General features: G+C 38.3%; 1 protein-coding gene across 1 annotated transcript; it reads right to left on the reverse strand.

Annotated features, from left to right (window-relative positions):
• On the reverse strand, nt 1-8,299 carry LOC143879902 (uncharacterized). Its single transcript, XM_077382570.1, has 5 exons — nt 8,141-8,299; nt 7,910-8,058; nt 7,756-7,804; nt 6,687-6,829; nt 1-362 (listed from the first exon to the last, which is right to left on the reverse strand). Exons 1-5 carry the CDS (start codon nt 8,187-8,189, stop codon nt 276-278), a joined length of 477 nt encoding a protein of 158 aa, XP_077238685.1. The 5' UTR covers nt 8,190-8,299; the 3' UTR covers nt 1-275.
• Between the last annotated feature and the right edge of the window lie 6,693 nt (nt 8,300-14,992).

Raw genomic sequence — 14,992 nt, forward strand, 5'->3', positions numbered from 1 at the left:
TAAGTAGACTTCCTCAAGTTGGGAAGATTTCTTCTAAGATATGATGTACCACAACAGAAAATACACTGGAACTTATCCAAATCCAAAATAAGAAATAAGAATACGAGATTCTCACATTGATTGTATAACTATTTGCAATGGCAAGGGCTAAGAACTTTGTCTATATTACAAAAGTTGTGTACACGAGTGTAAAAGTTGACTAGTTAATCCTACGTTTATTAATTGGGAAGGTCAACATCATAAGAATCTAACAGGATAGGAGTGTACCACCATATCTAATCAGAGCGTATGCCACCCATGAAGGTCCTTGGGTCCGGACAGTTTCCAGTGAACTGAGCCTGTGAGAAGTCGAATCCAGGGTTCTGCAAACCAAGAGAACATTAAAAGTAAGGAGATGAGGCAACAATTTTAAAATCCAAGATAAAATTAAATAGACAAATTGGGTCATGAAATGAAAGCCTTTGCTTTTCCTTTTTTCCTTTTTACAAAAAGAAGAAAAATTATATGAAGCTGTCATGCTACATCCTACATCAATGTCAACCAATTTGTAACAATATAATGCATTTTTGTGTTGTAATGACCTAAAGATAGAATTCAGAAGAAATTGGAAACAAGTATTACATTTCATTTCCCTCCAACCCATAAGTGACTAATATTAAAAGCGTAAAACCTACAACGTTCCATTCATGAGTGAAGTGTACAATTTATTAAATAGATTCAAGTTGAATGGTAATAATTTTCTAGTCAAATAAATCTTAGAATTTCTTTGTAAATCTCATGATTTCTTCGTAAATCTTAGGTTTCCAAAAACTCTTACATAGGTATTTAAAAGGAACCTTGTTAGGTATTTTGCAGAAATACAAGAGTTTGAGTTATGATACAGAATTCTAAGATTATTTTAAAGGAAAAACTACATAAAACTGCTTTCAATTTTTCCATTTTGAATGGTATGTAAAACTTCTTTTCCCTTTTTCTCTTGAATTGCGACCAAAGTACAACTTCTTGCAGTTGTATCCATTGGATCAGTAGTACACTAATGTCTTGCGCAAATTATCAACAGATCATTCCCTCCCTGCATCCCTTCCCCCCTCAGAAAATTAACAGTTCTAGTTAATGATCTAGAGCCTCAATTACACTTTGCACTATTATTACAAGTTTACCCTCCTACAATTAAAACCTACTAAAGAATGGATATTACAAGTGATGTCATCACACACTACCACCTACATTACACTACGCCCATTCACACTTTAATCGGGAACAGATCCTCATCATCTATGTGTCTCCATGACGAATCCCCTTGGAACACTATAAGAAGCCTCAAGGCGATCCATTAACCAACATTGAACACCAAGATGACGAAACACAACATCTCATCCAAGTTCTCCAATCTGTCATAAGGTTTATCCATATCCACCTCACAGATAACCCTTTTCCTCCCACTTCGTTGATAAAAAAACTACAGACTCATTAGCTAGCAAAGCATTATCCAGAATTTGCGTACTATAACTAAAAGCACTCTGAGACTTATAAATCAACCCTTGCAACACCTTTCTCAATCTTTGTTTTTTTTTTTGGAATGGTGGGAATTATATTAAACAGAGGGAAAACCTCACCTTTCCCAATCTTTCAGCAAGGACCTTCGTCGAACTTTTGTAAACACTACTCATCAAACTAATAGGGCAAAAGTCTGACAAGCAATCTACGCCGCTTATGAATGAGCGGAGATGAAGGTAGCACCAGTGCTTCTATCTAATCAAAATCCCTCATGGAAGTCTTCAAAAAAACCAACAGATCCCCTTTGATTGACTCCGAACAAATGTGAAAAACAAAATCCATTGGGGCTTAGGGCTCTATCCCCTTTGAAAAACAATGTGAAAAAAAAATGTTAAACGGCCTAAGAAGAAAAAAAGAGCAGGACAAGGGAAGGGCGGCTGCCACGTATGAATAGAGGACAAAAAGAATTGGAACATGTGAGGAATTTTAATAGTTTTACTGACGTCAAGTGCCACGTGTCAGTTTGAGAAGCTTACTAAGTCGTCTCGAAAAAGACTTTGTTTTCTTTGGGCCATGTTTCCTGTTCTAAAAGTATTATGGCACACCAAGTGTCGTTTTCAAGCTAGAAGTGTTGTTTAATCATCCGAAGTAGTAAATGTTCTCTTGATCCTCTGATTTACCCCGCCTATGATCCTTTGCCTTGTAAATGAAGAGAAGAAGAAAAATGATGTGTTATCTCCATAAGTTGACGCAATTGAACCAATTCAGAGAGAGAGATGGGGTCTGCATGCGTGCAAGAGAGAGACAAAGAACTACAGTCGAGATCAATGGTCACGATCAAAATGGAAATGGGTCAGGCGCGGGAGAAGGGAGAGGAGGGGGGGGTACCATCAAGAGACGGCGACTGCGAGAGAAGAGTGATATGAGAGAAAAACCCTAATCGCAAGAGAAAAGTGGGGAGAAACGTCAGCAGAAATATTTTGTTCTCAGTTTTAAGAATTTACCACTTTAGGGTGTCTTCTGGGTGACCATTTCTGATATATATGGCGAACTATGAAGTCTCTCTGGGCACGATGTAGGCATGTATGGGGAACTCTGGACTAACGACTTATTTAAGAGTTCCCTAACACGGACCTTTAGAGTTGTGACTTGTGAGAGTACCATAGCAATAGCAAAAAGCTATGCATGCGGTCTAACCCCAATTTAGAGTTGTACAAAATCTTCATATTTGAACTCTGTACAATAGTCCCGCTGGAAGAGAGGCACTTAGAGTCATTGGAAATCTTGACATTTGGACAAGGATCTCCCTAACAGGGGGGTTTCTTAAAGTTGGAGAAAATCTTGATATTTTGACTTGTTAAAGTTCATCACGCACACCACTTCATATGGAGAAAGTATAAGAGGGAGAGGGAGAGAGAGAGGGAGAGAGAGGCGGGGGGGTGGGGGGGAGTAGAAAGGAGAAATAAAAGATGAAGAGAAACCATTCAAAAATAAATAAATAAAAGATGAAGAGAAATCGCGGAGGTTGAATTCTCCAACCAGGCTTCGCATGTTCTTTTATATAAAAAGGAGGGAAAAGAATGAAGGGAAATCATGGAGGTTGAGTTCCCCAACCATGCATACCATACTACATAGCGTGCCACTATTGTCAACCAATGAAAGGCCCCATCCTACTAAAGCAAATAAACATAAGAAAACAACTAAAGAGTTACATCAAAATATTAATATGATAGGAACAACACTAACTCAACTCTCTAGCACTAACTCGCCCACTCCCCCTGAAGCTAAAGCATAGATGACATCAGGCCAGTTTGAAACAAATACTTTCAAATTCACTGGATCTTTCACATTGAGTAGATATCGATTGTTGCAGTCTACTCCTCACACCTAGCCGCTTCCTCTGCCAAACTTAGCTAACGTACAAAGGAATCCACAAAAAACACTACCTTTGTCCAAGGGAATCACCACACGGCAATATTTCACACCAATAAGGAATCCACGCAAAACCAGGCACAATGAACCACACAAATGGCATAATATGAATCCACACATAACCAGTATTTTTGTCCAAGGGGATCACTACGCAACAGCAGTTCACACTAAGAAAGTACGAGAAGGCACAAACACCCACACAAATGGAATAAGAACCACAAGAAGAAATAAGTCTTCACAAGAAGGCATATTAGCCAATGGAAATGGCTTAGCAACCACAAAAATAAAGATTCGCCTTTGACTCCTTCTCATTCTCATTGGGCGAGGAAGCCAGTGCCTAAAGCAGGGGCCTAGCCTAGTGCACCAACCAAAAAGAATCCCCAAGGATTCAAAAAAGGAAGAAAAGGCATCACAACAGTCCAAGATAGCCCACATAACTCAGCTCCATAGTCAACATGACATAGCACAATACACACGGTAACTCGAGAGTTCTCAATAAGCACAGCAGTTATATGTATGCACATCATATCAGTGTAACATGAATGTTTAGCAGTCCACAAGATATAGAATTAAGCAGTCTAAGAAAGAATTTAGCAGTGCATAATCCTTCCAAACACAATAGTTCGCATGATGTCGATATAAATTGCACAAGCCACATAAATCACTAGGGTATAGCACTCATATGATGGACAACAACCCACAAAGGTGTAGGAATCCACAAACAAAAGAGCAACAATCCTTGAAGGTGCAGCAGCCCCACAAATAGATGGAGGAGACATCAGCCCATACAAGAGGAAATTCCGTCAATTGCAAGCACATCAATCATGACAGTTCATCCTCTTTGATTTTAACAACCAGCAAAAAAAATACTCCAGGGTAGTAGGGTACAGAGTTATAAAGAAGATCCCAAAGGTTGTTTGTGCACAAAGAGAAGAGATAAGCCCTAGGGTTTCAAGAAGAAAGAGGGAAATGTAATCAAAGTAGAATACTATTCCAAAAATCTAGACGCATGAATTAGAGTTTCGAAAATTGTGATTTAAGGCAAGGATTAGGTTAGAAATTCACATGCAAATAGAGAAGTGAAAGTTAATTTTTTTTCGTTGGTGAACATACCTATTTTATACCATTCAAAATAAAAACATTCCTATTTTATCTCGATCTCATACCTCTTCTGGATCATGGACAAGATCTAGCAAGGAGGCTCTGATACCATGTTAGAGTTACATAATGTGCCATTAGGTCCATCCAATTACGGCCCCCCGTCCTACTAAAGCAAATAAACCTAAGAAAACAACTAAAGAGTTACATCAAAACATTAATATGATGGGACCTACACTAATGTAACTCTCCAACAGTCAATCTCTATCAAATAGGCAAGACCAAAGACCTAGATTTCAGATAGATTTCTTGGCAATGTAGACCACCTTTGGTCATGCAGACTCTCCTTCAGCATATTGGTTTGGCGAAGTGGGGCCTACTAAAATAAATACACATAAGAAAGCAACTAAAGAGTTACAAGAAAACATTAATATGATGGGACCAACACCAACTCTCTAACAGTCAATCTCTATCAACCGGGCAAGATCAATGATCTAGATTTCAGATAGATATTTTGCTATGATTTGGCTGACACTTTGAATTTATTGTTTACACCTCCGACACGGCACGTGTGTCCACACGTGTCGACACTCTTAAATGTACTGCTAGAAGTGTCGGTAATTTTATATGTATTTTTTGGTCGAAATCCGGAACAAAAAAAGAATTAATTATTTCAAAATTTCGACGGCCGAAATTTCAGAAGAATACTATAATTTTGACAAAAAAATCAAATTCTCAAAATTTCAGCACAAAATCGAAATTTCTAGTTTGGTTTATTTAAATTTCGGTATTTCGGCCAAAATTTAAAACCATGCGTGTATGGGCGTGCCACTATTTTTAGATTTTTAGGGGTTGCCACTCCATATCCATGACAAAATTCAGCACACAAATCAAGGATATATATACTTTCTAGTTTAGCCATGTCCCCGCTTCTAAATTTTGGGCGTTTGTCATGTCTAACACTCCGTATCCGCGTCGACACGCGACGTATCTGTGTCCATAAATCATAGATATTTTGGCAGATGTAGCAGTAGAACCCACTTTTGTCATGCGGATTCTCCTTCAGCATATTGGTCGGGCGAAGGAATCTAGTCAGTGTTGATCTTGTCCATCCGCCAAAGATCACAATGCTATTCTCTAGAAAATTAACCCAATTAAGGGCATAGTTTTAAAACTCCCTCGCGTCCGCATCGACTCCCCCGTGTCCGCATCGACTCCCTTTTACCTTGGCTGCGTTCCGCGTTGTGCCGCATCCGCGTTCCGCATTTTGCCCTACAAAGTCAATCAAAACTCCTTTGACTCTCCCGAATTATGACCGCATCAACCAAGTACTCAGCTACGTCAACCGAGTACTCAACCGCATCATGCCAAGTTGACTAGGAATTTCTCCGGCTGCGTTCCGTGCCGCATCCGCGTTTTTAAACACTTATTAAGGGTATTTTATTCATTTTCTTTCAGCCCCACGATTTTTGCATCTTCTCCCCCCATACACTTCCAGCATTCCTATTGCACCTTTTTTGTAACAAAAATGCACTAGCACTTTCCTAGATTAACTCTTAGGAAAACATAACAACAATAAAGATAAAATAATATATTATTAATGTACCACAAATCAATGTTAGAGATGCATGGATCTAGTGTTAAGTCCATGCATCTATGATGTTGCATGCTGACACAAGAGAAAAACATAAAAGGAAAAAATAAAAAATAGTACTCCATTTTATAAGAAATTCTCATCACCAATTGTAATGTCTTTTGAAATTTAATAGAAGTACTTTTTAATTGATTAAAGTACAACAATTGTTGAATCCAGAAGTGGAAATTTGTAGCAAGAGGTATGATTATTTACCAAGGTGTTTACCGTTACACTAAGGTAATAAAAGGAAGGGTGTCCAATCACATAAGTCATATCATAGAAAGCATATGCCAGTATCAGTTCCTAAAGATGTAAGGAAAATAGAAAATAGGCTTATATAAGACTATAAATGCACTATTTTCTTTGGAATGGTAGACTATAATCATTATAAATAATTCTAAGAAGACTAAAATGCAGCTTTTGTGTGAAACTCAGAAATCACTTAGGCTAATATAAGACAAGTATAAATGCACTATTTTCCTTGGAATGGTAAACTATAATCATTATAAAAGTCAGAAATCACCTCCTCTTGGAACCTCTGTAGCATAAGGCGCTTTTGCTCAACATCCGTTGCATATGGATCAAGTTGACCTTGACCTAATATGGGGGAAGACCATGTTTGCCCCTTCTCTCTCTTTTGCAGGGTTATGTGCATTGTCCCATCCTCTGTTACACCCAGTAATGATAATAATGATGATGACAACAAAGATGATAAAATTGATGATGACGATTATAGAGGGAACAAAACTATGAGATGTGTTACTCTAAGACACTCCGAGACACATTAGGTAAAGCCCACCCATGTTATGTGATTATCATCCAAGCCGTTTATCTAGTGGACCCCAACATGTCATGGCCCAAAAATCACACATCAGATGATCGTAACAGTCACTATCACTTACCTTTCTTAAATAAACCATCAATTTGCATGTCAATGATCAAATGGTTAGGATTGTCCAATCATAGTGGTGGTTTGGGGCAACAACATCTCTTGGGCCTACTTGATGCTCGATTTGAACATGCTAACATGGAGTGGGTGGGCTCAATTCATCAACTTTGCATCTAGCAAGAACTCTTTAGATTAGTGCAACTCATAGTGTCACTCCACTAATAATAATATCAATGGTGGATTTGCTGAGATGGGATCATGTAATAATAAATGTAGTATCTGGATAAAGGCTTCATAGTTTTCGATAGGGTAGTATGAGTATAGGGCTCAACCTTGGATAGGCGGTGGAAACAACCTACATGGAGTAGGGACAGAGGGAATTTCCGGTAGAGCGGTAAAATGCGTGGAGATAGGATAAAACAACAACGGCATATTTTGCATATATGATAATATGCAAATAATAGATTCCAAAAAGGCCTTAATGTTCCATTTGCAAATAATATTAGCTTAATATGAAAATAAGAACTGATTTTGGTGGCATCCAAAGAGGCCCTAAGTCTCCAAAGGCATATTTCGTGCAGAGTCCTCACTTTACCTAAGTCTCCAAAGGCATATTTTCGTGCAGAGTCCTCATTTTATTTTAAGTTGATTATCAATTGCTAAAGGCAGAAGTGAGTACAAAAAATAATAAATAAATAAGTACCTAATGTCCAGAACGATGAGTCGGTTTTCACAGGAGACGCAAGATCATGCTGAAAATCAAGAAAAGACAAAAAATTAACAAATAAAAAAAGGCATAGTCCCACCAAGAGAAGTAATTGACGATGAAAGAAGAAATGGATAGTTTTGCTACAGACATTAAGATAAGGAGGGTTGCCTTTGATTCCCACTTCTAGATGCTTGGATTGGATATTGCAATAGAAGAGTTTCGTCGGTGTGTTGGGTGGGAGGGGAATGTACATGTTCACCTCTTCTAGCGTTTGATCCCATTCGAAAACATTCTGGCCTAAAACAAGAGAAACAACAACTTGAAGGAGCGGAAGATACAAACCTTAGCTAGAAATCTCAGATGAGAGAGATCTACTTACCGCCGTGGATGAAGCTGTGGCGCTTCTCTGGTGCCAATTTCTCTGCCATTTCTCTGTTCTCTCTTTCAATTTCTGGAGACTGAAAGAAGAGTATTTTTAGATGTTTTCTAGGGTTCAATTCCCGCAGTTTTCATTGGCTTCCAACAAAGATATGACAAACTTTTGGTGAGCTTATGCGCCCCAATCACATGGGGCCCACTTTGTTAGGTGATCCAAAGCATTCATTTTAAAGTCCCTTACATGAATTCGGGGTGTACCAAAAATCAGCTCCATAGGATCATCCTAACCCCCTCATTTGTGGAGGACAAAAATGGGCAGATTTGTACACCCCCTATCCATGTAAGGGACCCATGTAAGGGACTTTAAAATGAATGCTTTGGATCACCTGACAAAGTGGGCCCCATGTGATTGGGGTTTGGTTCGCTTAAGCTCACCAAACTTATGGTGAGCTAGCTTGCCCAATCACATGGGGGCCCACTTTGTTAGGGTGATCCAAACCATTCATTTGAAAGTCCCTTACATAGATGGGGGTGTACCAAAAATCAACTCTATAGGATCATCCTAACCCCTCCATTTGTGGAGGACAAAAATGGACAGACACAAATCTGCCCCATTTTTGTCCTCCACAAATGGAGGGGTTAGGATGATCCTATGGAGCTGATTTTTGGTACACCCCCTATCTATGATAAGGCCTTGCAAATGAATGGTTTGAATCACTCCCCAAAATGTGGGACCCATGTGATTGGGCAAGCTAGCTGATGATCCAAACCATTCATTTGAAAGTTTCCTCATATATATATATATATATATATGAGAATAGAGTTCCTAAGGTGTCACCTCATATAGCTTATATGAGGTGGCAGCTATATGAGGCGGCGCTCACAAAACATAAGGGCCTCACATTTTTGGGGTGATCAAAACCACTCATTTGAAAGGCCCTTAGATGGATATGGTGCCTACAAAAAATCAGGTCCATAGGATCATCTAACCCTTCCATTTATGGAGGTTAAAAATAGGCAGATTTATGGAGGTTTATACCCATCCATTTCAACCTCCACAAATGGAAGGGTTAGGATGATCCTATGAAGTTGATTTTTTGGGCACACCCTATCTATGTGAGGGCCTATCAAATGAATGCTTTGGATCATACAAACAAAGTGGGCCCCTTATGTTTTTAAGCGTCACCTCATATAAGCTATATGAGGTGACACCTTAGGAACTTTATCCTATATATATATATATATATATATATATATATATATATATATATATGAGAGAACATTTCCTCCACACTTGTGTAGGTAAGTTACCTACACACTACCTTAAAATATAGTGGGGGCCTACATTGTTTGGGTGATCCAAACCATTCATTTGAATGGTCCTCACATCGATAGGGTGTCCACAAAATATCAGATCCATAGGATCATCCTAACCATTCAAACTATGGAGGCAAAAAATGGACTAATTTGTGAAGGTTTATACACGTCCATTTTACCTCCACAGATCACAGGGTTGGGATGATCCTATGGATCTGATTTTTTGTGGACACCCTATCTATGTGAGGACCATTCAAATGAATTGTTTGGATCACCCAAATAATGTGGGCCCCCACTGTATTTTAAGGTAGTGTGTAGGTAACTTACCTACACAAGTGTGTAGGAAATGCTCTCTCTCTCTCTCTCTCTCTCTCTCTCTCTCTCTCTCTCTCTCTCTCTCTCTCTCTCTCTCTCTCTCTCTATATATATATATATATATATATATATATATATATATATATATGTGTGTGTGTGTGTGTGTGCGCGCGCGCGCGTGCTTGTGTGCAAAAAATCACCCCACTCCGAAAATGCATACATGTACTAATTGATAAGGTATGGACAAGAGTTGGAGATGAAATCACTTAGGGGCCGTTTCGATACGCGGATTTTATAATCATGATTTTCCTCAAAATTTTAGATGGAAGACGAGAGAAGAAAGAGACCACTCTGAACGAATGAATCTGGACTCGAGAATTTCATATCATGTACTTGTTACAGAACGTGACAAACATGTGTTGGATAGTTCAAATGGTTGCGAAAAAAAGGAAAATGGCTAGCACACACAGAACATTTTACAAGAATATACAATACGATCGTGTGTACATGCTACACTTGACCAACTCAAATACATTAATTAATGTAGCGTGGTAGCATGGCATTACTCAATTTCCCCATGACTTGGGAATTTTGAGTGGCAACCACAAATAATCCAAAAAGGAATCCATTCGTACATGGATATACTTTGGAGATTTCCTCCAAAGAAAAAAAAGAAAAAGAAAAATGCATTTTTTTTTAAATGTTTCCCCAAATTTATTTCAAATAAAGCAATAGAAAATGGTATCATCCGCGCTAAGCCCTCAAATGAGTTGTTTTAGCTGAGTATGATAATTAATTAGACAAGCCAAAACTATTCACAAACAACCAAAAAGGGCAAAGAAACCTCAAGTTTGCATTATAGGCAAATCCTTCTTTAATCATTCCAAGACTTATTTTCATAGCCCAGAGCTCAACAAGCTACATAAATCATATTGTTAGGATTCAGCAACAACCATAACAGAAAAGTCTTCACACCATAAGTATAAAACACCCTCAAGATGTTGACATGTCCCACCTTCTTTTATCCAATACCCATCATAGAAGATACAGTATCAAAATTTGGTGCTATAGTAAGCAGAGTTAGGAATAAAAAAACTAGGTCATAATGTATGAACCCTAGCATGAGAATGTAGAGATAACAGTTAATGTTATAGAAGCAGAAGTTATTGGTATAGTAATTGAATTTTGGTCAAATTTGGAAGCTCTCTGTAGATCTACCTCAAGTTTACAAAAATAATTAAAACGGTAAAATTACTGAGAAAGAGTAACCTCGGATTGTGGCCATGAACTAATTTCTAATTTCTATATTACAAACCCCAAAAAGTTTAAAATAAAATAAAAGTTCTAAGGTCTTCCCAGTATTCTGTAGCATCTTTCTCTCTAAAAATCTTCCTATCAAACAATTAATGAGGAGAGAGAGAGAGAGAGACTTGTGTTTGTTGCCGGAGATTATGTTCGGTCGAGGGAATCCCTTTTCCGTCGCCGGAAAAAGGAAATCGAAGAGAAACTCTTTCTCTCGAAACGTGGATGGGAAGAAAGATTATTCCTTGGCGAGAGAAAAAAGAGAGTTTTTATTTGGTGCTCGACGATCGGGCACCGTATAATTGCTCCAAAATGGAAAGGGGCTTTTGTCAAAAGAAGTCTTCTCCTTTGCTTTATTTGCAAAAACAGTGATTGTTTACAAAGAGTCACCACATGGCATGGTTGGACTTTACGCAACCCGCATAACCTAAAAAACCATGGGCCGGGTTTAGGAATCTCGGGTTGTTTTAAAAATAAATCGACCAGAGAATTCTTCAATGCTCTGTTTGGTTGCTTGTAGATGGCTGGGAGAATAGGAAAAAAATAAGTCAAAGGGAATTAGACAATAATGAAAGAGAATGGAAGATGGGGAGAATATTATGAGGGAGATTTGCAAGTAGTGTTTGGTTGAGCGAGGAAATTAGCCGAAGATGTAGGGTGTCATTATCAAAATATAGGTGGAAGAGAGAGAAAAAGAATAAGACAAGAATTTCTCCTAATTCCCCCAACAAATTTCTTCATTTTGGTGAAAAAAGGGGAGAAGATTATGGGGGGGACATCTCCGCCACGTAGGCGCCACCTAGGATAAAAACCAATAATGATGTCTAGAAGTTGTCTAGTGTTCGAAGGTGTAAATGACAACCAAACATGCTTTGGAGAGATCTCTGGGAGATCTCATGCTTTTGAAACTCCTGCAATCCCCCCAAAACAAGCAACCAAACAGAGCACTAGGGTAGGGTTATGAAAACCCAACCCGAGTTGCAACTCCAGTTTTTGTGTCTTTTGCTTCCATCATGATGTTTATCTGAATTAACCGTTATCAACTTAATCAACAATTATAATTTCCTTGATCCTAGCGATTCTTAATGCAAATAGATTTAATACTAAAGATTAAATATCATTTTAGTGTGGGCATCGTGCATGTACGCAATTTTTTTATCATATTGGGAGGTCTTTTGAAAACAAAACGGCTTATCAAGGTGTGTTTCGAATGTATAAGTTCAACCATTGGATTGGAATAGATCATATTTGAACATAAATTATGATGCCATGTATTGAGAATATAAGAAAACCTGGTCCGACACGACCTGACCCGAGATAGTTTCTCAGGTGGGGTAGGGTTCTAAGAAACCCGACCCGTGTTGCAACCCTACCACATGGTCCACATTTGAGTAAATTTTGAGAATCGGCTCGTGCCATTAATTTGTGACTAGGATACCCATTCTACATTTTTCGAACTCACTAAAATGCCCTTACATGTGAAAAGACAAAAAATTATCTTATAAAAAGACCAAAATACCCATGACACTTGATTACATATGTTGATTAGGGTGGCTCCCACCAACTTAACTCAAACCCATGCATTTAGGTGGGACCCTCCATTTTACCTCATGTTTTGATGGAATATTAAGATGGGACCCATTATTTTACACTTTTGGCAGGCATATACTTGTGGGCAAGTGTAAAAGCTGGTGCAGAGAGACCTGTGACAATGTTGCTGCATCAACAACGGAGGGACTGTAGCAATGGTTGGAAGATTTGAAGCGAATCAAATTTTGATATTGTACTTTTGAAGTGACGATGAAACTGAAAGACGAGAAGAGAGATTACGAGGGATTGAGGGAAGGAAACTTCGTCCCACCTTACGAGGCTTGTCTTAGAGACATTTTCTAATGTCACTGCTAATTTTGTCTTATTCTGTGTTCATTTGTGATATTTTCTTCATGGTTCTTCTTTCTATTTTCATGTTGAATTTTTACTTTAAGCTATCTCTAGTTCTCCATCTTGCATCTTTAATCATGAAAGATTTGACTTTCCACTATGTTTCGGAATTAGTTGTTTTTTATTTTTATTTTATTTTTTGTGAGGAAATGAGAAAATCTTAATACCATATAGTATAAATAATTGTTCAATTATTATTCGAAAGTAAGTGCATGATTGCATGCACACTAAAAATAGGCTACCGATATTTCACCCCCTTTTGCTTGTCTTTTCCTTGAAATGACAGCATTTTCACCCGCTTTTGTTTGTCTTTTCTTGAAAATAACTCTAGGAAAAGACAAACAAATGGGTGAAAATGCTTATAAAGAGGGTGGAAATATCATTTCCCAATAAATAAAATTTGAAATGATATTTCCTCCCTCCTTTCCACTATCCCCACCTTCTTTTGTTTGTTTTTTTCTAAAATGACGTCATTTTCACTCCCTTTGTTTGTCTCTTTTTTAATATAACTTGAAGAAAAGTAAACGTATTGAGAAAACCGATCCAACCGTGCACAAAATTAACAGAAAAGATAAACGTAAACACAAACCACAAGATAAACACCGAGATTTACGTGGTTCGACAAGATGCTTACATCCACGGGCGAGAACACAATCTTTCACTGTGAGAAAAAGAATATACAAGAATTACAATGGATTAATCCAAACCCACAAACCAGCAACCCTTTCCTTCGCTTCTCAACCAAGACCCTACAAGAGAGTAGCTTGAGAAGAAACCCAAGAGAAACCACCAAGAGGAAACCCCAAGAAATCTCTCTCTCTCTCTCTCTCTCTCTCTCTCTCTCTCTCTCTCTCTCTCTCTCACCCATTTAGGTAGCCGACATACCCAGGGGCGGAGCCAGGAATTTGCTCGAGGGGGCCAGAGCATGGGGTGGGGCCACTACTCTTTTACACTAGAAGACTAGAGGGTTCCATCCCAAGTAAAAAAAAAAGCTGTGAATATATCATTTTCCCATAAATTTGATGTAGAGGGGCCCATTAACTTACATGTTATGTTTTGATGGGTGGGGCCTACTATTTTATATGTTAGGGGTATTTCGGTCTTTTAAAAGCTAATTTTTTGTCTTTTCTCGTATAAGGACATTTTGGTCTTTTTGAATGAGTAAAATAAAAATAAAAAATCCAGAGTATTTTGGTCACAAAATGACGTCATGGCATGATTTGCAAGATCCACTCAAACCTGATGTCCCTATTTCCAAATTTTCAAACTAGAAGAATATTTTTACAAGTAACTTAAAATAGAAAACTTCTTTTTTCAAAAAACCCTAATAAATTCGAAGACCCAAAAAAAAAAAAAACAGATCAGCTTCCCCCCTAAATCAAATTTGTCATTTTGATTGCCTTTTGCCCCTCAAATCCAAGAGAGAGAGAGAGAGAGAGAGAGAGAGAGAGATTAATTTTGATTGTTATTTTCTAGGGGGAGCAATTGCCCTCCTCGCCCCCCTGGCTTTGTCCTAATATGCAAATGCTTCAGAGAAGAAAAAAAATCCAAGTCTCTTCTTCCTGTCGCACCTCACAAGAAGAAACAGTACTTGTTTCCTCTCCTTTAGCCTCCCACTCTCCTACTTCCTCATTTAGTTTCCTACCCCAACTAGGTATGCCTGGCAAATAAGGCAACTTTGCCAGCATAAATGGGGGTGAAAATGCTTAGAAAGCGGATGGAAATATCATTTCCAAAAATAGAAAGGTACAATTTATTGAGTCTTTGGTGCATGAATTTAACTGACTCCCATATCTTGAAGGTCATCTCGTTCACAGCCACGTGGAATGTTGCCACCTAATTCTTGCAGACACCCTGCATATATGGTTTATAAGTAAACCCCACGAAGCTTCCTAGAAAATTCTCCAAACTAACAATGCACCACACAAATCTCCTTGCAGAGAAAACGCTTCTCTATATATTGCTCTACTACCATGTT

Source organism: Tasmannia lanceolata, unplaced genomic scaffold (genome assembly GCF_043159265.1).
Source record: "Tasmannia lanceolata isolate RefF3 unplaced genomic scaffold, GAP_Taslan_0.1 ptg000006l, whole genome shotgun sequence".
In the NCBI taxonomy this organism is placed as follows: domain Eukaryota; kingdom Viridiplantae; phylum Streptophyta; class Magnoliopsida; order Canellales; family Winteraceae; genus Tasmannia; species Tasmannia lanceolata.